Below are 27,280 nucleotides of genomic sequence, written 5' to 3' on the forward strand. Positions count from 1 at the left end.
AAAAAAATTAACAGGGGCTTCCCTGGTGGCGCAGTGGTTGAGAGTCCGCCTGCCGATTCAGGGGACACGGGTTCGTGCCCTGGTCCGGGAAGATCCCACATGCCGCGGAGCGGCTGGGCCTGTGAGCCGTGGCCGCTGAGCCTGCGTTACTGGAGCCTGTGCTCCGCAACGGGAGAGGCCACAACAGGGAGAGGCCAGCGTACAGCAAAAAAAAAAAAAAAAAAAAAAAAAGATACAGCAGTAGAATGCATAAACAGGCGTTTTGGATTACACACAAACCATTAAGCCACTTTCAGTTTCTCGTGAAACCTCCACAAGTTACAGGATACGTCCGAAGAATGTAACAGTTCCATTGTTTAAATTTACATCTCAATTCAGACTTAAACAGAATGGATTTGTATGAAGAGATAAATCTTTCTAGAAAAGACTGTTCCTTGAGAGTCATCAGCTCTAGATGATCTAAGATTCACATTTCAAAATAATTTATCAGAAATTTATTCCAATGTTGTCACAGCCTATAAAATACTCTCAATGGTTCCATAACAATTGCATCAACAGAAAGATCTTTGCAAAAATAAAAAAAATATCAAAAAGCATCTGCGATTTTACATTTGCCACGTGCAACCGATGTCAATCACTTAAAAATAAAATTGCTAAAACATAAATTCTAATGACCTAATAAACTTATAGAACAGTGAGAAAAATCTTATGATCAATCAAGATATAACTTTAATAAAGTATTATTTAATGTATATATAAAATTGAATCAAAAATATATTTTTGCAATTTGTATGTTTATGTTGTTACTCATGTATCATTATTACCCTGTTACATTTTGTAGGTAATATATTATTATTTTTATTTATTTATTTATTTTTGTCCCCTGCATCGGCAGACAGACTCTCAACCACTGTGCCACCAGGGAAGCCCCGGTAATATATTATTTTATTTTTTTTTTTTTTTGCGGTACGTGGGCATCTCACTGCTGTGGCCTCTCCCGTTGGGGAGCACAGGCTCCGGACGCGCAGGCCCAGCAGCCACGGCCCACGGGCCCAGCCGTTCCGCGGCACGCGGGATCTCCCCGGACCGAGGCACGAACCCGTGTCCCCCGCATCGGCAGGCGGACTCCCAACCACTGCGCCACCAGGGAAGCCCAATATATTATTTTTAAAGCAAAGTAATTTCAGAGAAAAACACCCCGCATTTTTATTTCATACTGTGACCCAAAAACTATGTAGCTGGCCCTAAAAACATCTAAAGCTTACATTCTGACTACCACCATCACCAAGCTTCATATTCTCCACGTTCCACTCCTGTTTTACTCTCCAACACTTCTTTCCAGCAAAATGGCTGCCTTGCCTCAACAAACCATTCTTCTTCTTTGCACAGATTGTTTGTAAATGCTCTTGCCTGCATAGTGAATAAAGTTACTTCTCCCTGCCTATTATGTTTACTTAGCTAACTCCTGTTTGCCTTTTACCGTCAGCTAAAGCAACCTTTTCCCAATAAACTGATCCCTCAGGATTCACTATTTTAATAGAATCATTTACTTCTAATACATGGCACTTATCACATTTGTAACTATGTATTTCTGAGTATGATTTGATTAACGTCAGCCTCTCATTTTATTCTTAAATCTCTGTGAAGGCAAGCACCACATCATTTTTATTTGGTGCTTTTTTTTTTTTCCTTCTCCTTCCATTGTATTTCCGATACTTAGCAGACAGCTGGAATTTGGTAGTTGCTCAATAAATATTAGTTAATGAATGAATGAACTAGTGAGAACATGTAAACATTATAATGAATTATAAATGCTTCTTATTCATGAAGTTTTAGTCATTATTACTATACTACTGACAAACTATGTATATAGGGAATGATTTGTCTAATTTTGCCACTTTGTGGTGCCATAAATGGAAGGAGAGGCTTTCATTTTTAATGTTTGAAAATTATTTTAACTGCATGATCCAAAACTTTAAATCACAGCAATTTTGCTCTACCAGCACAACCAGTTAGCCAACTCATCCTCCCATAAGTGTAAATAAGATACTAGCGATATATTTTTTTCAAGGATACTACAAGAAGGAAAATATTCTCTAGTCTTAAAATGTGTTATTGAAACCCTGGTTAGTATTTATTCTTTCTTTGTGGGAGACATCTGAACGCGGCTTGGAATGAAGAATGGACTTAGTCCACAAAATCATTCTTTAAACTTTTCCCCAGAAATAATTAGAATAAAAGGTACACGTGTCTAATATAATAAGGTAAAGAATATCTTTAAAATATGAAAATATGAAGACACAGATACAATCTGATGTAGATTTAGGTTTTCTTCATTATATTCAGAAATAAAATATGTGCTTTTTTCCATGACTCTTTTATCAATATGTACCTTAAAGCCCAAGATTATTACTTCCTACTTTTTGTTTATTAAGGAAACAATCACAAATTTTAAAATGCTGGAATAATACTTAAACATTCTATTGATAAAATACAGTGGCACACTCATCCATATGAACATATAAATTCAACCTCAATGCTACTTTGATTTCTTGAGCAGCACAAAGAAGCCAGAAAGAAAGTAAAGCTTTTAGCCTATGTCCTAGAGGGTAAAACTTTATCTTATGAGTGATCTTTAGAGAAAGAGATTTTCCAGGGTCCTCATTTCACTTTGTTTTGAAACTTCTTTATGTATGATACTTGCTTTCACTATAATTTGCCAAAATCCCTAATTCTTAAATGTAAATCCCTTAAAACATACTTTATTTTGGTAAGATAGTGCATATGTAAATCCAAATGTATGTCCAGGGTTTTTTTTGTGTGTGTGCTGAGTTGCCATCTTAGTCAATTCTTAGTCCTCTAAAATCAAAACTATGTATTTTGTTATAAAAAATGTAGTCAAAAATGATATCACTATGAGTCTCTTTTAACCACAGAAATATAGGACTCACAAGTCCAGCTGGAACACTGTTTGGAATTATCCTTTGAAATGGGTCAATGACATGATATGACTTGTAGAGCAAGGGCTGATATTGTGACTCCTATTTCTAGAGAGAAATTTTTTTATGATAGATGTGTAATTCTAAAATTGTAAAATCTTGATGAAAAAAGTTACCTCTTCCCTATTCGTGCTGCACCTTTATCTAAAATAGAAAGTTTTTATCACTGCTATGTCAGAAATAGAATAAATATGTTGTATTCACATTTTCAAATATAAGCTTATGATTATAAATCTCGATATAATATAAACTAATGTAGTTATGATCTTAGGGATGCAATTTGTCTCATACTATATGAAATTAACATAGAATATTTAGAGCTGTAACCATTGTGTGGATTGTAATATTGTGGCTGGAATTTCAGAATAAAATAATAATAAAAATGGTGTGGTGCATTCTCTACGTAGGGACTGCTGTCTTTTGAGGTCCACAGTTTTCTATGAGCTACTTATTTTTATATTAAGTATAAATGAAAGTACGTCTTGAATTTTCTTACAAGTAATAGGCTACGTTGATTAATGCAGAAATATTTGAAAAGTGGGAATATAATTTTTCATATTGTATAGTAGAGCTTCATGTTGTATTTACATAATTTCAAACAATGGCAAAACCATTCAAAATATATATTTTATAGCCATACGCTGGCATTTGATAAGCTTTTATAATAATAATATTTTTTCTCAACAGAGAGGACTGTTATTACCGTGCCACCTTCCAAAATGGATGTTACAGTTGGCGAGAGTATAGTCCTACCCTGCCAGGTGTCCCATGACCCCTCCACTGAAGTTGTATTTCTATGGTCTTTCAATGGAGATGTCATAGACTTAAAAAAAGGAGTGGCTCATTTTGAGAGGATTGGAGGAGTAAGTTGCTGAAATTTTTAAGTGTTTAATAAAATGAATCAAGTTTTTTACATGAATCAATATCTTTCATAATTATTCTCCCCATATTGATTTGCATGGATAGTCACTGTTTATGAAGTTGCATCTGTTTTTGTTTTGTTTTGTTTTATGTCTTTCATAGAAATGCTTGTGTTCTGGATGCAATTATAATAAAGTGGATAATAAAAAGGATCAAATATGAGAAACTATAATGATACTAGTATATCTCCTAATTTCAGAGCTGCCTTATATTTAGTGTTTATCCAGCTGTTAAAAAAAAAAAAAAAAAAAGGACCTGCTGGGTATGATTATGTTTTTATACTTTTTTCCCTATCTATCTGCAGGAATCTGTTGGGGATTTGATGATAAGGAATATTCAGTTAAATCATTCAGGAAAATATCTGTGCACAGTAAAAACAACTCTCGAAAGTTTATCTGCTGAAGCTGATATAATTGTGAGGGGTAAGCATAAATGGTGAAAATGAATGAGCACACAGTTTATTCACAATCAAAAATGTTAATATGTATTAATACATGGTAGATCTTTGAGTAACCACATTATGATAAAAAAGTGAGATAAATAGTACAGATTTTTTAATTTTTTAAACTCTAAGACTCCAGGGTACGGGTATAGATAATGGATATTGAAATGAGTGGGTTTTGTCTCTTTATAAGGAATGGTCAGACTTAGCAAGCAGTGTCGGTCCCTATAGACATGCTTTCTATTCATAATAAACCATTCTTGTCAGAGCAGGGTCAAAGTCACATGCTCCTGAAGGTCTCCATATCAGATGCATTTATTTGAGTTAGCTTTCAAGAGAGAATGGACAAGAACGGTTCTCAATTTTTGAGGTTAACTACCTATCGGATGATATTCAACCATCCCATGACTGGCATTTTCTAATCTTCAAGGGAAGCATTTCTAAATTAATCTCTCACCATGTAAGTTGAATTAATAGGGATTTATCTCAAATAATGTGCTAAAATACATTATGTTCAATATTTTATTTTCTAAGCATAACAGATTAGACTATCTCTGTCCCAAATCCATGAATTTAATAATTTCCAATATATTCATCATAAAACATATTTTTCAAGGTCCCCCAGGTCCCCCAGAAGATGTAAGAGTGGAACACATTTCCAGTACTACTTCTCAACTAAGCTGGAGACCAGGCTCAGATAATAACAGTCCCATTCAAATATTTAGTATTCAGGCTCGGACACCATTTTCTGTGGGTTGGCAGGCTGTTTCTACAGGTAAGTGACACAAGTAGTTTTGAATAATTTTCTAAAACAGATGGTGTGTTTGTTTAATTGAATAACTGATTGTTTTTAACTAGTGCCAATTTAGGGGCCTGAAGCATCCCCTTCTTTTCAGTTCCAGAAATTCTCAATGGTAAGACATACAATGCAACAGTGGTTGGTTTGAGTCCTTGGGTGGAATATGAGTTTCGTGTTGTTGCCGGGAATAGCATTGGGATAGGAGAACCAAGTAAACCATCAGAAGTGTTAAGAACCAAAGCATCAGGTAAGAAATCAATGTCTTTTAAAGATGTGGAAGACCTTTTAAAGTATAGTTCCTAAAGAAAATAAGTGAGAAGGGTAGTATTTTTGGTCCAAAATCAGAGGCAGTAAATCGGTGGCTCTTATTTTCCATTTGTATGTGCTCAGAGCAAGGTGTATTTTCTCCCAAAAAGTGAATTCAAAAAGAGATGATTATAGTTAAGCAGGCATGTCAAAACTTAGAATTTTTCAAAAGCTGTCCTCTCATCTCATCTATTTTCTAGCCAAAATCCATTCAAGAATCTGTAGATTTGTAAATGCAAATGAGTTACTGTTTGTTTCATTAAATGTTGTAGCCAAGAATTAACTGAGACTCTGATGGTGCTGCCAGCCACACATTTCCATCTATTTCTCAACTCTGACCTAGCTGCAGCTTCATTGAGCGATAGTATAAATTTTTCCACAGGCAAATGAGGTAAATTTTAAACTCATTTAACAGAAGTGCTAATTGAGCATCAACTGGTTCACTGAACAGCAGAATTCCAGTGGAACCTGTCTCAGAAATCACACCTTCTTAAGCTCTTTTCAATGGATCCTTTGTTCCACTCTTAAACTTTCACATCCAAGGTGACATTTGATCTGCGCAATGCATGTAGCCAACAAAGTTCACATTCTTATCCAGTCACCTATGGAGGATCACTGATGCTGCTGGCTTAGTTTAACAAAAACAAACTATTTCAACGGTGTGTGCAACTGTCAGATGTCAATAAATCATTTTTTTTAAACTAAAGGTAATGCTAATCATTTTATTATAGGATTATGGCTGGAAAACAGCATATTTGGTAGTGATATCTTAAATCATTCTAAAAGTTTAGAGCTGAGAGGAGGGTCCTCACTTTGATAAGAGGAAGAAAAGGAAGACCAGGATGTTAGCTGATTGTTTTGGACAAAGTCAGGATTTGAACCCAGACATCCAGACTTAGGCACCAGCATTCACCATAACAGTGGGCCTTAACCTAAATGAGATAAAGACTGACATACGGAAATGTCTAAATATAGAAATTCCCAGGCCCTACCACAGACCAACTGGATAAGAATCTAGAAGCGTGGTCCATGACTCCGGATATTAGCTTCAATTTCAGATTGTTTGTTTACAGCTGATTTATATTATGATAGTTTTGGGCAGGGTTGATGTTAATTCTAAAGTTTTTACAGTAAAGTTTTTATGTCACCTTCTGTTAACCATGGATGCTCTCATTTCAGTAGCATAATGAGACTTGGTATTCATAATGATTTCCCTGAGGCTCCAAATCATACTGAAGTGAGAGGTTGTGAAGTTTTGTTTGTTTGTTTGTTTGCTGCTATCATCAAAGACAGTTCTTCTCAATATGGCTTTAGGATGCGTATGGCTCATTTGAAAACTGAAGAAAAGAGGGACCTTTATTACCCAGAATATTGGAAACTTTTGCAAAGAGTTAAAGTATAATTTAAAATAATTTCCTTATGTATCTAAACTATTCAATTGTCCTGAAATATGTTACTGTAAGCTGTCGAGTACTAGAAACCCTGCAACTGTAGAAGCTATTCCAATTCATGCTGCTTTTGGCCAAAGGCATTGGAAGGCTTAGAAGACAGGGTATAGGTTCAAGGCAATCTTTTAAATAAATTATGAAGATCAAAGCAGACAAAGTTAGGGTCAATCTGAATATGAAAGTAGATAACGTCTGGTGTTATTACTTAAAAGAACAATGAGATTATTATATCACTGTATCATTTATAGAGTTAAATATGTATGAAATGGGAATAAATAAAACAAGTAGTCTAGATTTATCTGAATGGTATAAATGGTGGGAGAAAATCTTGGAATGAGTAATTAAACATTACATATTTTAATTCAAAAATGATCGATAAAGATAATTTTATCTATATATAAATTATACCCTGCAGATTTACCCATTATCACAGATTTGGCATACTTTTGCTATTATTGCAGGGAAAAGAATGCTTTTTAACACTTCAACATGTATAAAGTTTCATTCTGATTATATACTATGATACTCTACTCATGCTCACAATTGGCATCGATTTTACAATTTGCCTTGAACTATTTATGTTTCATTACACTAGTCCTCACAAGGGTATAGTTGAAGGACATATTTTTTCCTAATTTGTAAAAATGATCAGTGTCTGGAATGTTCTACCACTGAGCCTTAGGGTCCTAGAGTTAAACCCAGGGAATCCTCTCAATCACATCCTTGATCAGATAACATTTTAGTTTGATTGTGAAAAATTAGAGGAAACGTCCTGCTCTATACTGAGAGGTTTGAGATTCAAACAAAGAGTTATAAAACAAGAATTTTAAAAATTTATATATCTTTAAGGATTCATTATTAAATGTTAAAATATCCTGATGGCTAACAAAAAGAAAAATTATTTTAATTTACTGAAAAATAATTGACTGCCTAAGTAACTTGTTTACAGCACAACTGTATAATTAGGCACTAAATCAGCAATGTCGCAGTTACCATCTGAATGCAACATCATTTTGCCAATTAGTAGATGATGCATAATAATGTCAAATATACGATGTTAGTCGATTTTTAATTAATTTTGGAGCCAGGGTGCTCTTGTATCAAACACAACTGTGTCCTCTCTCCTAGAAATTTGGATATGTGTAAACATAATTTATGTTCATTAAAAATGCAGGACTCTCTAATAATGTGTCTGCGTGAGATTTTGAAAGGTGAAATCCAAAAACAAAATTCTTCCCAATGAAGAGGTACTTTAGTAATTGCCATCCTATGTTTCTCTTGGTTGCTTTAGTCCCTGTCATGGCACCAACAAACATCAATGGAGGTGGAGGAAGTCGGTCTGAACTCGTTATTACGTGGGAGGTAATTTTCTATCCAACTGAGTTACTTTGAAGGAAAAAGATTTAGCTGGCAAAGAGGAATATTGAAAAACAAAAAAGAAGATTTATTTGATCACTATTGAGTATATAAAAATGCGTGGTATGAGAGACTCCTGATGATGCATTATTTAAAAGAGGTATTGGAAACTTTTTGTATTTCTACTAAAGTTAAGAGAGTGTGACTAACTCAACACTATTTGCTTCCAAATATAAGAAACAGAAGTTCAATGTCTATTGAAGGTGGGTCAGTAGCATTTTTGTTATTAGTTAATGAACTAGAAATTATTTATTTATTACCTCTAGAACTATTCATGAGTAAGACTCAGCAGAGCGCAGGTAGAAAATAATTTCCCTATCATTGTTCCTTAAATCCTTCCTTTGTTCTTCCCTGCATCTAGATGAAAGCTTAGGCAGATGGGATAGCTTTTGTAGTGATTATTATTAAGTATCAACAGGTAGGTTCATTTTTATACTTAAAATTGTTTTCAACTTGGTTTATTATCATAAACTTTAGACTTTCAACCAATCTAAAGTTTCTCATTTCTAGACACTCAGGCCTGCCTCAGCGGAGAAATGCTATAGTGTGAAAGGGAATGCATAGGCAGTTCTCCACCTTTTCTCCACTCTGCTATTCAATTTCTCCTTTCCCAAACTAGTTCCTCCAGAGTTGTAGTAAACTGGGATTGGGAGGAGAGGAAAAGGACAGAAAAAGTCCTGACTGCTGGTACATTTGTAATTTGACTTTGGTATACTCTAGGAATGGTAAATTACCAGACGTTGACATTTCATAGAGCAGTTTTTTTGTTTTGCTTTGTTTTTTGGTGGTGCGGCGAATGGGGCAGGGTCCAAAGAAGTGCCCAAACTTTTGGTTGTCGTTCCTTGGTGCAAGCTGCCAGAAGGTCTCCTCAGTTCCTGGAATCTGGTGGTCCATGGCCAGACTGTTCTGATAGAGGTTATCTCTCTCCTCTAGAGGCTTTTTGTGGATACAGCATCATAAGGTTGCAACCCTATGATGACAGAGCAACCGTAACGTTGCTCATGGATAGCTCCCTACATGGTTTTCACATTTGCCCTCAGCAAACATGCACCTTTGCTCTATGTTCCATGGAAGTGCAGTGTGTCCCCACTTAGCCTCTCTTCACTCTGCCACAATACACTGTCCAGGTCTCTCTCCCCTTTGGAAGTTTCTCGGGCATTTGTCAGTTAAAAGAACCTGCATCCCCTAAATTACAGAGAATACATATCATGTGTTTCTTTCTGAAGCCTCTTCACTTGGTTAGGCAAGGGGTAAGAAGTAGCCCCTTTGCTTTCCCCTGGGTGGAGGGGTAGGAATGCACAGCTTTTTCTACAACCGTCTCAAAAGAAATATCTTCCTACTAATCTCTCCCTAAAAAAACCAACATTCCCTTTCTGTACATTTCTCTTGGGTTATAGGCTAAGTTTTGCCAGGTAGACTTATATATAAATGGTTTGATGTCTCTCTTTAGAATGCATGGCACTTCATACCTTTGTTATCAGCTTTGAGCCCCAGCTATAACTGATAAAAGAGCCTTGCCCTATTTCACTGGCCTGTGTACATGTTTCTGACACTGTGGCGATAATTTTCATAGCCAAAATATCCACTTCCGTGGACATTTTAATATCACACCTAAGAACATGATGGCTATGGATGTTTTAGTTAAAAATCATGATGTCTGATATGTTAGAGGGGCTCTCATTGGGAGGCAGGGGTGGTTTCATCCCTCAGGAGATATTTACAATGTCTGAGGGCATGTCTGGTTGGTTACAACTAAGGCGAGAGGTTCATCTGGATAGAGGCTAGGATGCAGCTAAACATCCTACAATGCCCAGGACAGCGCCCCACCCCCCGCCATGAGAAGAAATTATCTGCCCCCAGATGTCAAGAGTGCTGAGGTTTAGAAAACCTGTTGCAGAATAATAGGAATTCATTGCATCTGTAAATGATTTTACAGTAGTATAGGACCTTCTATATATATGGTCCATTTTATTCCTCACAAAATCTACAAACAATAAATGTTGGAGAGGGTGTGGAAAAAAGGTAACCCTCTTGCACTGTTGGTGGGAATGTAAATTGATACAGCCACTATGGAGAACAGTGTGGACGTTCCTTAAAAAAAACTAAAAATAGAACTACCATGTGACCCAGCAATCCCACTACTGGGCATATACCCAAAGAAAACCATAATTCAAAAGACACATGCACCCCAATGTTCACTGCAGCACTATTTACAATAGCCAGGACATGGAAGCAACCTAAATGTCCATCAACTGAGGAATGGATAAAGAAGATGTGGTACATACATACAATGGAATATTACTCAGCCATAAAAAGGAACGAAATTGGGTCATTTGTAGAGACACGGATGGACCTGGAGACTATCATACAGAGTGAAGTAAGTCATAAAGAGAAAAATGAATATCGTATGTTAACGCATATATGTGGAATCTGAAAAAATTGCTATAGACGATCTTATTTACAAAGCAGAAATAGAGACACAGATGTAGACAACAAACGTATGGATACCAAGAGGGAAGGGGGTGCGGGATGAATTGGGAGATTGGGATTGACATATATACACTACTGATGCTGTATATGAAATAGATAACTAATGAGAACCTACCATATAGCACAGGAAACTCTACTCAGTGCTCTGTGGTTGACCTAAATGGGAAGGAAATCCCAAAAACGGGATGTATGTATACATACAGCTGATTCACTTTGCTGTACAGTAGAAACTAACACAACATTGTACAGCAACTATACTCCAATAAAAAATTTTTAAAAAGAAACAAACAAAATTCTATTACAGATAGAGAAAAAGTAGTATTATTAAACCCTCTTCATATGAGAGAACACTGAGACACAGAGATGTTTTCTAAAGGTTGTAAACAACAGAGCCAGGAACCAGGTGCAGCTACTATAAAAGTTGTCCTTTCTTCTGGACGTCTAGTTTCACATATGCGTTATGGGCCTAGCACAGTGCCTGGTATGTGGTGCGACCTCCTGAAGTACCTGTTGGATGAACGGATGTGCACAGAGAGAGATGTGGCTCACTTGTGGAGCACTTACAGGATTTTCAGTGCTGTGCTGGACATTTTGTGTCATTTACTCCTCATGACAATGCTAGCCGGTGGCAATGCCACGTTCAGAAAAGAAAATAGGCTTAGAAATGCAATATAGGTGGGCAGATAAGCATCTGACTACAGGACTCTCCATGCTTTTTTACTTTGTCCTAAATTAGAATTCCAATGGTCCGTATGCAAAGTCATGGTTTAGAGAGGCCAAGAGTTTTCCTGTATGTGCCTTGAATGGTAAGTTAATCAAGTTATTCTTGTTTACCAAACACGTTTGCCACAGAAACACTGACTCTCAAGTAGTCTAAAACAGGATTGGTTTTGTGGGATGGTGAGTAGGTTATTTAGGTTTCAATATTCTTTGAAGGCCATATAAGCATTTCATCACCTGCCTAACTTCACCCCTTGTTTTTTCTCCTCCACGGTCAGAAATTACTAAAGGTTGGTAAATCACAGCTTTTACTCAGTCTATACGTGAGGAGAATGGGAAATCCTATGTATACTATTCTTAAATAGAGATGATGTGAATTACCAAAAAAAAAAAAAATCTTTCCACGATTTATAATGTTCTTTTTAAAGCCAGGTTCCAGAGACCATCACCTACAGGCCAAATCTGGCCTGCTCCCCGTTTTCCTAAACAAATTCACCCACGACCATACCCATTCTCTTATGTGTTATGTATCACTGCTTTCATGATGTTGCAAGAGACCCTAGATCCCCAAATGCTCAAAATATTTAAGCATCTGACCCTCTACAGAAAACTTTTTCTGACCTGTATTTTTAAAAAATTAAGTTAAAATCATTCCCGCTGCATATTTCTTCTTGGGGTATCAGATATGAGGATACTAACAGAAACTATTACACAAATGGATGCAAGTTCCCATTTATCATTCACATTTGGCATAATGTACATGCAGTTACTGAGCTAAATTCTTCTGGTGCCCAAACTTCTTTAAGGAATCAGTTATGTGTACTTAGAAGGAAATGCATACATTAATTTGAGCCACCAGAAGGCACATAGTAACACTTTCAATTCAGTGAACACTAACGAGTAGTGCAGTGGGGGTACAAAAATGAATTTCTTAAAAAAAAAGTCTTTATGTTCAGAAACTGACAGGACAGTCTTAACTCAGCCTGAAATGAGGTCAGGAAAGGTACCATCAGAGCATATCTGAACTATGCTGTGAAAAAGAACTCGGGCATAAAGAGACCATTGCAGGCCAAAGTCACCGCACTGTGAATGAAGAAGTACCCATTGAGCTTTCAACACTAATCCAGGTCCAACCACTGTTCTAAACTCAGTCTGACTCCACCATTATGGTTTATAAGTACACTGTGGTATAAATGACCCGTGTTTTCTCCTGTGCCAAAGTAATGTGTATTTTGTGTATGGTTATTTGTTTTGGTTTGTTATCCTTCCACTAACCTAGACATGATATCTAACTTTAGGGATGTAATAACTGCTAACCTTTTTTAAAGGTATCTTTACTCATATGTTATTTTAGTTTGTACCCAAAATACCTGCAAGTTTGAGGTGCTTATGATAAATGTCTCATAAAAAATATGACTATAAAATTAGGCATATAGGATAAAAAACTGTAGAGTAAGAAATAAACACCCAAAGTGCTCATTGATACACTTTTTACCTAGAGGGTCAGCCAGTAAAACTATTCAGCCTTGCAAGCTACATGGCCTGTTTCACAACTTCTCATCCCTGCCATTGTCATTCAAAAGCCACATATCATTATACAAATTAACATGTGTGACTGTGTTTCCAAAAACCTTTATTTTCAAAACCAGACTACAGGCCAGATTTGGTTCAAAGGCCGTAGTTTGCTGACTCTTGGTCTATACAAAAAATGTAGTTCTTACAGACACGGTGACGGAGAATTATACTGTTAATCTTTATCAGCTTTAAGAGGTTTCATTACCAGAGGAATTTTTGAATTTCTGTATTCTGCTGAATACTTTCTCTGCTTAAAGGAGAAAACTCTCTTTCTGGCCACGTTAAATAGCTATATATATTTCTCTATCATTTGGCTCTCAGCCCATATGAAAGAATGAAAGGAAGGTCCTAAATAAGCCTTTTTTTCTCCTCTACACTGAGCATGTTGGACTCAGATCTTTCTTGAGGGAACACCATGTGAAACATTCATTGCACTTCACTACCGAAAACAAAAGTCCTCCACTTTCTCTGATGAACTAATAAACATCTTGATTAAATCTAAGATCAGAGAAGCACCAAAAAGAAATCAATTTCTCTAGCAAGCAGCTTAAATTCTCATAAATCTCTTCCATACCACTCAAAGTTAACCATTTTAATTCTGATCTACCTGTGAAAGGGAAGTGTCAACACAAGGCAGCATTTTCTTTCCTAAGATTTCAGGACATGTATTTTTCTTCTGCTTTTCACAGTCCATATTCCTTAGGTTGTTCCACATGGCAAGAAGCAGAGAGCAGCTCAGGTGATCTTGGTTAATGGGGATGTATTTTAAAGCTACATGGGAAGTCATGAGGATGGGAAAAAGTCTCAGTAACCAAGCAGACAGGGCAAAAGAAGAACCGGAACATCATTCATCACTGTTCTGAGAACCATAGCCCTACCCTGCTGTCATGTGTTCTGGTAACCCAGCCTCAGTTCTAATAGTCCCTCCTGCTCCTCCTTCAGTTCTTCCTATTTACTTTACTTATAGTTTACTTATAGTTTATAGTTTTCTACTTGACTAACGGCTAAATTCTATCCCTTCTCTGTATAATTTACAGCTTAGATTTTCTCCTAGCTTCCACTGCCTCAGTGTCCCTGCTACTGTATGTTTTCTACTTATTGCTTGCTCTAAGTTTATCTATTATTACCCCAACACACCTATGTTTCATATTCAAATTCCATAAGGGAGAGGAATTAATTGGGTTTGCTAGTCACTATAGAATTCAGAGATTCTGATGGATAAAGAAGTTGTGATACAAATATACAATGGAATACTACCCAAACATAAAAAAGAATAAAATAATGCCATTTGCAGCAACATGGATGAGATTATCATACTAAATGAAGTAAGTCAGAAAGAGAAAGACAAATACCACATGATATCACTTATATGTGGAATCTAAAATATGGCACAAATGAACCTATCTACAAAACAGAAACAGACACACAGAGATCAGGCTTGTGGTTGTCTGGGGGAAGGGGGTAGGGAGGAGGATGGATTGGGAATTTGGGGTTGGCAGATGCAAACTATTACATTTAAAATGGATAAACAACAAGGTCCTAGTGTATGGGGAACTGTATCCAATCTCCTGGCATAAACCACAATGGAAAAGATTATTTTAAAAAGAATGAAATGTATATATGTGTAAAAAAAAAAGAAGAATTCAGAGATTCTGTACCAGAACACCTCAAAGATTCTGACCAAGAGGGTGCCTTTTGTTCTGGTGCTCACTGCTGGATAACCAGATGTGTGGTCTAAGTCACAGGATAATGTGATACAATAAATAGATACCTTTGGTAAGGAAAACCTCAGGAATAAAGCTGTGTGCACGAGAGACTCAAGCATTATGCCCTATCAGGTATGCCTTTATTAGTCTACATGAAAATGTTCAGAAATAAAAAGCATCTTCCTTTACAAAAACTAAATAACTTCTATCATTTTTAAATATAACTTTCTTATAAACAGCTGGAATATTTGTCTAAATTCAAGGACTAATTCATTTTCACTTCTTTATGTGATTATTTATAATGTCATAATTATTTATAATGGGGAACTTGTATCTATTTTTGTTTTGTAATTTTAATAAATTTAAGTTTTAAATGACTCAAAGAATTTTGTCTCTGGGACTTAGCAAACTTTGTTGTTTGTTTTTTAATATTAAGAAAAGTGCACACTGATACTACGACTAATGAAGATGTATGTTTCAAAAAATATATATATTAGACGGTCCCTTATATGTTTGTGTTTGAGTAATAGTCTATATGTTATAAAGCAAATATTATTACACATTGATTATATCACCTGTATTTTACAAAAATTTGTTGAAAATGTGAAAGGAAAACATGGCTAGCCTTGAAATAGTTAACAAGTTAATTTTGTGCTGAGTTTAAAATTTTATGTCAAAATTATGTTTTAGCTTATAAAATCTTACAGTCTTATAAACCATTTTATTATTACAATTTAGGAATAATTAGGAAGGATATATAAACATGTAAAACCTGTTTTACATTTCCATTTAAATTTTTCATTTATTTATCTGAGTATCTTAAGTTGGGATCATTTTTCTAATTGGCATTCCAAATAGAAGTTTTTTTTTTTTCAATACTTCATTAAACAGGGTAAATATCCATGCTATCTCTACAAAAGATATGCCAAACAATCAATAAACATAACAATAGCCGTACAATACATTTTTCTAAATACTCAGTGATTGATCACTTCTGCCCAAGTCAATTCCAGAAGAACTACAGAATGGAGAGGAATTTGGATACATCATCATGCTGCGGCCAGTTGGCTCAACAACATGGACCAAGGAAAGAGTACCATTTGTAGACTCGTCAAGGTTTGTTTACAGAAATGAAAGCATCACCCCCCTCTCTCCCTTTGAAGTCAAAGTGGGTGTATATAATAAGAAAGGAGAAGGAGCTCTGAGTACCACGTCCATTGTCTACTCTGGGGAAGATGGTAAGTTGTGGTCAGCAGTGGAATGCTCCTCCTTGAGACTGTATGTATATTTTGCATTTGTTTTCATGAACAACTCTGCTGAAGATGGTTGTGTCTTTCTCTGGATGGTAGAACCTCAAGTGGCCCCAAGGGGAACTTCTGTTCAAAGTTTTTCCGCTTCGGAAATGGAGGTTTCATGGAATGCTATTGCCTGGAATAGAAACACTGGAAGAGTTCTGGGCTATGAGGTAATCCACATTAATTTCACTTTCTACTATGAATATGCCAGCTAGCAATAGCTCTGTTCAACAGTCCTGTACTACTAACCTAGTTCTTAGTATATGATAGTATATGTCTAAAGCTATAGAGAGGAATTAATGAAGGGGACCTTTCCGGGTGATCTTAAGCAAGCAAAGTAACAAATTGTAGCATTTAAAGAGTAATCAGGTGGTTATCTTATTTAATTATCCAAACTGCAGTCATGTTTTTTTGTTTTTTGTGGTACGCGGGCCTCTCACTGTTGTGGCCTCTCCCGTTGCGGAGCACAGGCTCCGGATGCTCAGGCTCAGCAGCCATGGCTCATGGGCCCAGCCGCTCCGCGGCATGTGGGATCCTCCCGGACCGGGGCATAAACCCCTGTCCCCTGCATCGGCAGGCGGACTCTCAACCACTGCACCACCAGGGAAGCCCAGTCATGTTTGTTTTTTGGGGAGAAGTAAACATTTAATCTTCAGTGATCTTAAACCATAGAAGAGTCTCACTGGGAAACCTGCTCTAAGGACTGGAGCATAACTTGCAAAAAGTTAGTCATCTCGGAAAGGCAGTTAAGCGATAAGAAAAAGCCTAAATTCTCCTAATCTGTCATTTATAGTCTATCTAGAATGAGGCCAATCACTTTGAATTTATGGACCTTCATTCTCACAAAGTTAAGGGATGAGACTTATTAATCACTTATTGTTCCTTTGACTTGTAAATCTAATGATTCACAAAATGAGTTACAAGGTTTATTTTGGAGTTAGAATAAAATTATGATTTTGCCTTGTACTGTTCTTTTTATTTTTTTCTTTTTATCTGAACCCTCTTGTCCAAACAGAAAGTTCTACTCATACGGTAACAGATAGATGCCTCTGCCACTCCAATCCTAGAATGCCTTACCTCTTATCTGAACTCTATTTATTTCTCAAAGTTCATCTCTAGTCTCCCCTGCTCTTTGAACCCTTCTCTGATCACTCCCTGATACTACGTTTCTTCAAATTCTTTTAGCATTTATTTCCATATCACTTTTTTGGGATGCATTCTCTGCTTTCTTTTTACATATGTACTCTAATATCTTAACTAGATTATAAGAGGTTCAAAGGCAGGCACTATGCTTTAATCTCTCTTGTCTTTTCCAATATGCCTAAAACAGTGCTAATACACAGGAAGGCCTCAGGATAAGTTGAATTATTAATTCATCTATGATTTTAAAAAACTCTCCAGGAAATGTCAATAGTAAAACATAATGTAAGTCTTTGATTGATAGTATGAATCTTGTTTTTTTCTGACTTATTGTATACCCTTTGTTAAAGCTGTCAACCTTTAGATATTTCATGAAATATTTTATTGTGGTAATCTAAAAAAACCTAGGTTCTCTAATTTCCATTGTGAATTTGTATTCTTTTTTTTTATTTTTCCCTATAAATTTTGGACTTTGACTATTTTGTTATTATTGTATAACCATTTTAATTGGAAAATATTCTCTCATTTATGCGCCTGACTTCTTCCCATATGCCACTGTGGTTGACAGTTGTTAGGGAACAATAAAATTTTTTGTTCTTTGTTTTTAATGATCAGGTCTTATACTGGACAGATGACTCCAAAAAATCCGTGATTGGTAAAATTAGGGTCAGTGGAAATGTCACAACCAAAAACATCACAGGGCTGAAAGCTAACACCGTCTACTTTGCTTCCGTGAGAGCTTACAACACTGCTGGGACAGGGCCCTCAAGCCCCCCAGCCAATGGGACCACCAAGAAGTCTCGTAAGTATATATCACATTGCAGGGACCAAGATTCACCTACAGTTAGAAACATTCCTTTGCTCAATTTCCATTTCATTCTTACCACCTCATCATTTTACTGATCACTTTATTTAGTCAAGTGGGTTTGTCCCTTAAATCTGGATAACTGTTGAAACTTTCTGGTAACAAAATCAAAATGAACTGTTCTGATCTTTTTGGAATTGCAAAAGAGAAAATATTTTCAGTATAAATGAAAGACAGAGAATATAATGGCTCCAATGCCCTCTTCCAACTTGAGTTCATAACCTGACCTCCCATCCTTGGACTGTTAAGTGGTTACTTAATCTTTCAGTCTCAAGATCCTCATCTGTAAAATGAAGGAAAAATAGTACCTATTTTCTCACTGGGTTTTGTTCAAGATTAAAAGAGATAATTAATAGAAAGTGTCCAGTACATACTTTAGTAAATGCTTAGTCAATGATTTTTTTGTTTGTTTTTGTTGGTTTGGTTTACCATTTGAGTCTTGATGTGATCCTTGCACTGTCAGATACCTAGATCTTTCCTTCTATGATATTTTATCACTGCAAATTACTTGGTAGCCCCTGAAATCCAAGAATTAACTCTTGTGCTTCTTTTTATCTCCCTGAACAATAAGCTAAATATCTTTCACACAGATAGGACCTACTAAATAAAGGATGAGGAGTTGATTGTTGCTGCATTTGTCCTGTGAGTCTGGTATTGCATAAATATTCCATAATATGAAGCAAAGTAGTAAATAGCAAACTGATCAGATGTGACTTAGTAAGAGCTGCAATTTGTAATTTTTTATAATTGCATAATATTTACATATTTCTTGTATATTGTAGATGAACATAAATTGTGTTAACAGGCTTTTTAAAACACATTCTTTGGTCTCTAAATCCCAGTGAAAAAGAGTAACAAATATAGTTGCTGAATTCTGAGAATGACTAAGACATGAATTCACTGCTACTAACCGACAGGAAAAAATAGAGCTTGCCTTTAAATACTGCGTTCGTTTTTCCCTGTGTATTGGGAAAGAATAGGTGGTTTTAAAAAGTTTGAAAATCAAGTGATACAAAGTTTTTTTTTCCATATACATATTTTTCATGTCCAAAAAGAACTTGGGAATCATGTCAGTTAATAGGTCTTTGATTACAGACCGCATTATCCACTTGTGTTCATATCACCAGCCAGTAGCCAGAGATTTGTGTTCTAATTCTGGGTACGTCAGTGACTCATGACCTGATACAGGACAAGACATTCCATTTTTCTGCTTTAATTTTCTTAACTGTCAAATGGAAATTTTCTCTGCCCTCACTATTTTCTCAAATTATCAATGAGGCACAAACGAGGTTCTGATTATAGGAGCACATTGGAAAATACAAAGTACTGTGGAACTGCTAAGCAGGAAACAGATGAACAAAAACTCTCTAGTACCAGTCCATTTTAAGGAAAGAGTAAGTGTGGATCAACAACTCTTAAACCAGCTCTCCTTCAATCCCCTAGTTTGATAAAGACGTTATGAGTGATCTTCTAGAACTGACTAGCTAGAGATGTGGTTCTATTCCTCTTCCTGTTTTACTCCATTTTGACTAAGTTGATGAAGTCATTGCCATATACCTGTATGAACGATTTGCTTCCATGGTCCTTCTGGAGTCTAGCCTCTTTCAGTTAATCTGAAAATCTGATTGAAATCTCCAATCAATCAGTGGTTTTAAATTTGCCCAGACATTTCCTTCTAGCTGATTGAGAGATGCCAAACTCACAGAAACTCTTGTGTGTAATTTAGTTTCTATCTCAGGCAAAATCAAGGGTGATTAGAAATGCGTAAAGATAGTATCAAAAAAACCTCACAGATCTGACAGATCTGTGACAAACTGACAGACATTTTAGTGTAGTTGTTGATGTAACACTCAAGCTGACTCATATTACATGCGATTCCATTAACCAGTTTAAGGTGGGCTGAGACCTGAACAATAAACTTAATTATCAAAAAGATATAGAGATATAGATATATACATGATATACATAGGAGACCATGTATATACATCTATATATACACACACACATATACAATTGTCCTTCAGTAGCCTAGGGGGATTGGTTCCAGGAGCATCCACAGATGCTCAAGTCCCTTATGTAAAATGGCACAGGGTTTGCATATAACCTACATACATCCTCCGTATAATTTAAATCACCTCTAGATTACTTATTATACCTAAAACAATAAATGTTATGTAACTAGTTGCAAATACAATGTAAATGCTATGTAAATAGTTGTTAGCAAATTCAAGTTTTGCTTTTTGGAACTTTCTGGAATTTCTTTCAAATATTTTCAATCCTAACTTGGTTGAATCTGCCAGTGTGGAACCCAGAGATACGCAGATACAGAGGGCCACCTGTAAAAACATACATACATACATATATACATATAACCTTAAAAATAATTTTTTTCCTTTAACTTGAATTTGTTTGATTGTCCATGCAACCTAAATTAACCATGTGATAGTTTGTGCTAACCAACTCTATGTGTTTAGGCAGAAAACTTGTTTTAGACACAGGTTTGCTCAGTTGACCCACTTGGTCCTACAAATGGGCTTGACTGAAATTTGGATTAAATGCCAAGAACATTGTTAGTGGTTTGTCTGAGTGTTCACGTGAGATCAGCCTTATCAAAGAGTAGGAGACATATCCTTTGAAAACACTTTAATTAACAGGGAGTAATTTTATCAAGATACAGTGCTAGAATATATCTGCTGAGAGAAGAGCGAGATGAGAGTCAAAGTATAAAGTGAAGTTTAGTGTTTCTTTAGCATCCGCCTTCTTTTTTGATTCAGTCAAACACACAAAAACCCTTGTAATTCCTAATCTCTTTCATGAAAACCTTGTTTCAATATTTCTTAAATTTGGCTTTCACCAGCCTGTGTGCATCAGCATTTTTATAAAAATATCCAACAAGGACTTGAGAATAAGGTTCTACAAGACTCTATCTTGTATTTGGATACAAATAAAACCTCTAATTTTATTCTTTCAACATTTTTTATCACTAACATTATGAAAATAGAACAGAAACTACTTTAGTCTCCTATTGTTGCTATTCAAATTAGCACAACTTAGTGGTTGAAAACAATATAAATTTGTTTTCATACACTTCTAGAGGTCAAAAGTCAGAAATGAGTTTCACTGGCTGGAAAACAAGATATGGGCAAGGGCTGTGTTCCTTTTGGAAACTCTAGAAGAGCATTTGTTTCCATGCATTTTCTGTCCTTTAGAGAGCCTTCTCTCCTTGGCTTGTGGCCCCTGCCTCTATCTTCAATGCCAGCCTCATGGTATCCTCAAGTCTTCCTCTGACTCTGACTTCCTCTTCTATCTTCACATATCCTCTGACTCTGGCTCTCTTGCCTCCTTTTTTCCTTCATCAGAATCCTTGTAATTACATTGAACCCACCCGGAGAATCCAGGATTATTTATCCATGTCAAGATCCTTAACATAATCACATGTGCAACAAGTAACATATCCACAGGTTTTGGGGATTAGAATCTGGACATGTTTGGGAGGCCCTTATTCTGCCTATGACAGTTACAAAATACTGAGCACTCATGTCCCAAGCCCAGCGTTAATATTCTACATACTTATCTCAATTATTACAACACATCAAGGAGTATGTTATTTTAATTCCTAGATACAAGAAAACAGATGCTTAAAAAGGTTCTGCTGTGGCATCTTTTGGACTGGCATACTATGAACATGGACTTTCTGAATCTCTGGATCCCATGGACATTGTATTAGTTTGCAATCTTCATCTCTAACCATCTAAATAGTCTCTCTCCCTCCAGACTCTCAAATCTTCAGTCCAGACCTCAAACTGGCTTGAGATTTTTATCCCTAAAATGGAATCATACTCTCTTCTAATTCCAAAATGTCACTGTCTCCTCTATTCCAGAGAACAAAGAGTGGAGAAAGGTGTACAAGATCTTTCACAGTCTGTCCCCAAATTTCTTTTCATCCCATTCCTCATCTAGCCCTCGCAGCACCAGACTTACTGATCTTCTAAAGTTTAACATTCACTTATCTAATTTCATGCATTCTCCCAGTTTGTAGTGGTCCCACAGTGCCTATAAACAGACAAATATTTTTGCTACTGATCTATAAATTTCCCCTTTAATATATTTGCATTTTACTGGGTGATTCTATAACTTTGGACCATTGTGAAATATTATTGGAAATAGCTAGAAAAGAATTTCAGAGTGAAATAAAGTTGGGTATGAATCCCAGCCCAGCCATGAACTGTGTGGTAAGTCTAATTACTTAATAACTCAGAACCCATTTTCTCAACTGAAAAACAGAGATGACTGTACTTTCCTCTAGAGTTTGCTCTGAGAACTAAAGGATATAAAATATACCAAGGTGACCCAGAGGCAGCCATACAGTGAGAGCTCAATGTGTAGTAGCATATATTATTATATTTCTTCTTTAGAGGTGATTTCACTTTCTTTGCATTTCTTAAAGTAGGAAAGCCCATCTACTTTCTACTTTCTTTCTTTTCATAAATTTGTTGCAGAAATTTTCTTCAAGGGTGATGGAAGGACAGGCAAAGCAAAGATGAGAAATGGCTTTAATGAAACATTGAAGATAGCTCTGATTCTAAGTGCTATCCCTGGATCTAACTTTGATTTTCCATGTCCTTGAGATGACACCAACATTACCTCTGAATAGTGCTGACAGCAAAAAATTCTGCATCCATCACACATTCATACTGTCACTGTCTAGATTTTCCATTTGATATTTGATCATCCATTGTAAATTCTGAGAAAGCAGAGCTCACATTTACCAAAATCTCTGCCTATTCTGATTGGGTACGCTAAACAGAAGACAGAGCCTTTTTTTTGGAAACATGATGAATTAGATAATCACTCAAGAAAACAGTGCCTGCCATGAGCCATGCACAGGGTTAGGTGCCTAATGGAGATTAAAACAGGAACAATACCTGCCTTCGGGCTATTGCTATTTTAGTGGGGAGGCAACTTAAAACAAGAAAAAAAATGAAATGAAATAATCAAAAATTATGAAAAGTAATATGAAGAAAATAAGAGGCTGAGATATACATAAGGAGCACCTATATGGGGAAGGCTATATATTTTGATATGACATAAAAGATAAAAAGGAGCTAGTGGACAAAGAGACCTCCAAACAGAAGGAACAGCACATGCAAAGCTTCTGAAGTCTTTGTTATTATTGTTGCTGGTGATGTTGATAGCCTTATAGGCTTTTTTAAAGTAAATATCAGTGGTTTAACATTAAGTATTGTAGCTTACTAAAAATTATATCTTTCCAAAAGAAAACTGAGGAGCACTGCAAGTACAAATATATTGTGATCCACACAGACTTCGCTTAAATGGAATTTAGATTTACAACCAAAGGGAGAAAAATATTTACATCAACTACAAGAGGAAAAAGCACTGCTTATGGAGACAGAAGTATTCAGAGCCAGTAACAGAAAGTGTTTGCAAATTTTGGTTCAATTTGGCCCCTGATGTCGACTGACTAGCACTCTGTACTGGATTTTTCTTGCTGTAAATAATGCAATCAATCCATATTTAGACATAAAGGAAGCATTAAGCTTTTATTTCATCTTGCACTTATGTTCTTTCTCTCTTTCCCAAATGTCAACCCCATGCTGTTACTTAGAAGTGTAACATAAGAAGTTGTTTTTGAATTGAATTCACAGTGTGAACTACAGTGGAATATAAATGCCATCTACAGAAAAATTGATCACAGGGAAGCCATTAGAGCTGCAGAGGGCTAGTTTAATGTTGCTCTGTCATTTGATTAATAGAAAATTATTTAGTCTTTGGAAATTGCCTGCAAAATTCTTTCAGTAAACTAGAAAAGTGCTTGTTTGTTGAGTAGGTACTTGTACCAAGTAGGTACAAACATCCATGGCATGTTGTTTTACATTATCCACATGACAGTGTTTTGTTTTTCCTAGGTAATACAAATTTCAATTTCATCATAGATATTTGCAATCCAGTTTAAGCATATACATCAAATTCATGAAACCAGGGCTGTTAAAGGTGTTCATAATAAGATGATGGCCTTTTGAAGCACATTTTAGAAACTTAAAAAAAAAAATACTGGACACAAGGCATTGGCATTGGAGTCACACTCATGGACAAAAATAAGAAAAGCTATAGACTATGAGAACTTCCCAGATAATTAGCTGAGACGTCACCACTTTATCTGCCTTTCAAAAAGCACATAAAGAACCCAAGTAAGAGCAAAATTATTAAGGGAAAATCTTGAGTATACCCTAATTATATTTAAGAAGTGAATCTTTTGCAAACTTCGGAATTCTGTTATTAGTAGCAAACTGCATTGAACACAACGGAAAAACTGATTATGTCATAATGCCACAGTGAAGAACTGCTACTCCCACGAAGAGAATTAACAGTTACTGAGCTATTTAGTTTGCACCACTAACCAAGATAGGAATATTTCCTATTTTATTTCATGGAAGCTAAAACTCTTATAACTAAAATATTTTAGTCTCATTCCAAAGACTGGAAAACCAGGCCTCTTGGAAGAGACTGGATACGGATTCAGGTCTCTCTGACTTCAAAGCCCAACACCTCCCAGATAGCATGAGAGGTAAAGCATTCCAAATAATCCACACAATTGGCCATTCATACCGTGAGCTCATTCTTGACAGAATGTTTCTCATTTTATGTCCATGGAAAGCCTTACTTCTGTTTTGGTAGATGTGGAAATAAATGCAAATGTTCCAGTATCAGAGACACAATCACTACCATATAGTTAGGAGAAGTCAGTTCTTCTCTCTCTCAGTCTGGCGCTTCATCAATGGATTCATAGTGTTAAAAGTAGTACTTTTTATCTAAACATGCAAACAAACAGAAAGGGCACAGCAATAGATGAAACCTTCAGAATTCATCACTGCCAGTGACATCAAAGGACTGAATTTATATTTTTGCTGTATTGATTGTATGATGTTGTTAATGTTAGCACTTTGTTTTAAAGAACAAAGTAAAAGAAATGAGTCACAGGAGTATATTAGATATTAAAACTGGTATCTTGTGAGAATTGTTATATTATCTCTTTTATAGCTGAGAAAAAGATTAGAAAAGGCACTTTGGGATAAGTTGAGGGGAAACAGTTACAAAACTATAATCATTACCATCAGTCCTTCAGAAATAAACGTACTGACAATCATTCACTGAGTTCTTACCAAGCGCAAAACTCTCAGTCTTTTTATTATGATTGGGTTTATATTGCCAAGAAATGTACTAGGACATGGTTGATCCAATTGGCATGTTCGTCTTATAAATTCACGTGGATTGTTATAGGTTTGGCCATGTCAATTGGCCTTGATTATAGGACAGCATAATGAATGGACTGGCCACACTGTGTCACCTATGGATCTTCCCACAGCCCAGTACATAATTAATATGACCCAAGAAAATCACACAGGACCCCAAGTAGTTTTTCTTTAGCCATCTATTACACAGTCATTTATTCAACATATATGAAATATATGCCTCCTCCTACATGCCAAGCACCATGCTAGATGATGGAATACAGAGTTGAACAAGGCATATGTCCTCAGTAAATTTAAATAAACAGAGAGCATGAATAGCTATAATTCAATGTGATAAGTTCATAATAAAATATGAACTGAGTCCCATGAGAGCACAGGGGAAACATTTATCTCTCCACTACATCCCAAATGAGGTGTAAGTGGCTGGGTGAATGATAACCCAGGGGATTGGCAAAGGCAAGTAGATGTATCATAATGCAATGTTGGACACCCTGTGATTCTTCCAGTAGCACATAAGACATTAAATAGCAGTTGAGTCAAAACTCCAAAAGAAATCATTTCTATTTCCATCAGTGTTATAATGAGTTAAATATTATGCTCATTCAACCTCACAAATTCAAATAAGATGCCAAAAACATCTTGCTGGGTAGTTTTATCTTTGCCTCTGCTATCCACCTGAATTATTTTTAATGTCTCCAGTTTCTTAAATCTCAAAAATAATCATGTGGACTCAAATCTTTGAGAAGCAGTATGCTGTCATGGAGAAAAACTAGATTAAAAATCAAGAGACCAGGATTCTGACTGGGATCAGCCACTCATTAGCTGCATGCTTTTAAAGATGTAGATTTCCAACCTGGACTCTAGTTTGCTTGCATGTAAAATTTTTCAGTTGGACAAGATCCATTCATTTAGAAGGCTGATTCTAAATACGTCTTCCCTTACTTCCCACTACATTTCTCCCAGAAAACATTAATTTCAGGGAACTAAAAGCACAGTTTGGATTTAGAGTAGACACCTTTTGGGATGATCATCCAGTTTGCAATTTTTCCTCTTCAGGGTTCCTACCAGCTCTATCTATATTAAGTGACATGTATCTTTCTCACTGTCTAGCCACAATTGATTGGGCTAAGATAGAATATGGCCAAATTAAGCCAATCATCAGCTTTTACTTGGAAATTCTAGCTTGGACTATCTCTGAACAGAGGAAATTTCAAACCTCAGGTGTAGGTGAGCAGTCATGATTTCTGCCACACTCACTGAGAACAAAGAGATGATCTATGGCAAGATGAGCATGCAGCAAAAACTACTGTGAGAGGTAGAGAGAGGAGCTTCTTGGCTTTTGGACATTTTTTGTCCCTTCTGAGGCTCTGCTGCATTCTGCCAGGAATTCTAAGAGAGTCCCCTATATCCTTTACAGTATATTCCTAATATTTTGTTTTAAAACACCTTGAGTGGGTTGTATTACTTACAGTGAAAGTCCTAACTAGTACATGATTATTAAGTAAAGGACTACTAGGAATTAATACCTTTGTGTTGATATATGTAAAAAGTTTGCCGCCTGAGTTTGCCTGAGATGCTTATTGATTGATGGACAAATTAAACACTAGATAAAGAAGCCCTCCCTCTATTCATATATAGTAAACAAATTCAACAGCAGTGATTAATAACTTAATACTGGACATCCAGCACGCCATTATTAATTCATAAGTTTGTCACAGAGATATTTCCAAATGACCGGAATTTGAATGAATTTGCTTACTCTGATTAGAATTAATATGATATTTCAAAAGACACTGAAAACATTTTAGCTCCTTCTATGCTAATTATCCACGATTTATTTTCCCTTTTCATGTCAATGGGTCATATAGTAACCATGAGCTAATTTAA

At 36.0% G+C, this 27,280-nt stretch overlaps 1 protein-coding gene across 6 annotated transcripts in view; it reads left to right on the plus strand.

Moving 5' to 3' along the window:
• The window catches only part of CNTN6 (contactin 6), a 293,875-nt gene that overhangs the window by 264,374 nt on the left and 2,221 nt on the right, over positions 1-27,280 (plus strand). For all 6 annotated transcript variants that reach the window (XM_029243101.1, XM_029243104.1, XM_029243100.1 and 3 more), the window contains 8 exons: positions 3,687-3,862; positions 4,225-4,342; positions 4,979-5,137; positions 5,259-5,408; positions 8,207-8,277; positions 15,826-16,060; positions 16,172-16,287; positions 17,873-18,059. In XM_029243101.1, the coding sequence (XP_029098934.1) occupies positions 3,687-3,862; positions 4,225-4,342; positions 4,979-5,137; positions 5,259-5,408; positions 8,207-8,277; positions 15,826-16,060; positions 16,172-16,287; positions 17,873-18,059 (1,212 nt within the window). The remainder of the gene's footprint in view (positions 1-3,686; positions 3,863-4,224; positions 4,343-4,978; positions 5,138-5,258; positions 5,409-8,206; positions 8,278-15,825; positions 16,061-16,171; positions 16,288-17,872; positions 18,060-27,280) is intronic.

This window comes from Monodon monoceros, unplaced genomic scaffold (genome assembly GCF_005190385.1).
Source record: "Monodon monoceros isolate NGI ecotype Baffin Bay Population unplaced genomic scaffold, NGI_Narwhal_1 Super_Scaffold_3, whole genome shotgun sequence".
In the NCBI taxonomy this organism is placed as follows: Eukaryota; Metazoa; Chordata; class Mammalia; order Artiodactyla; family Monodontidae; genus Monodon; species Monodon monoceros.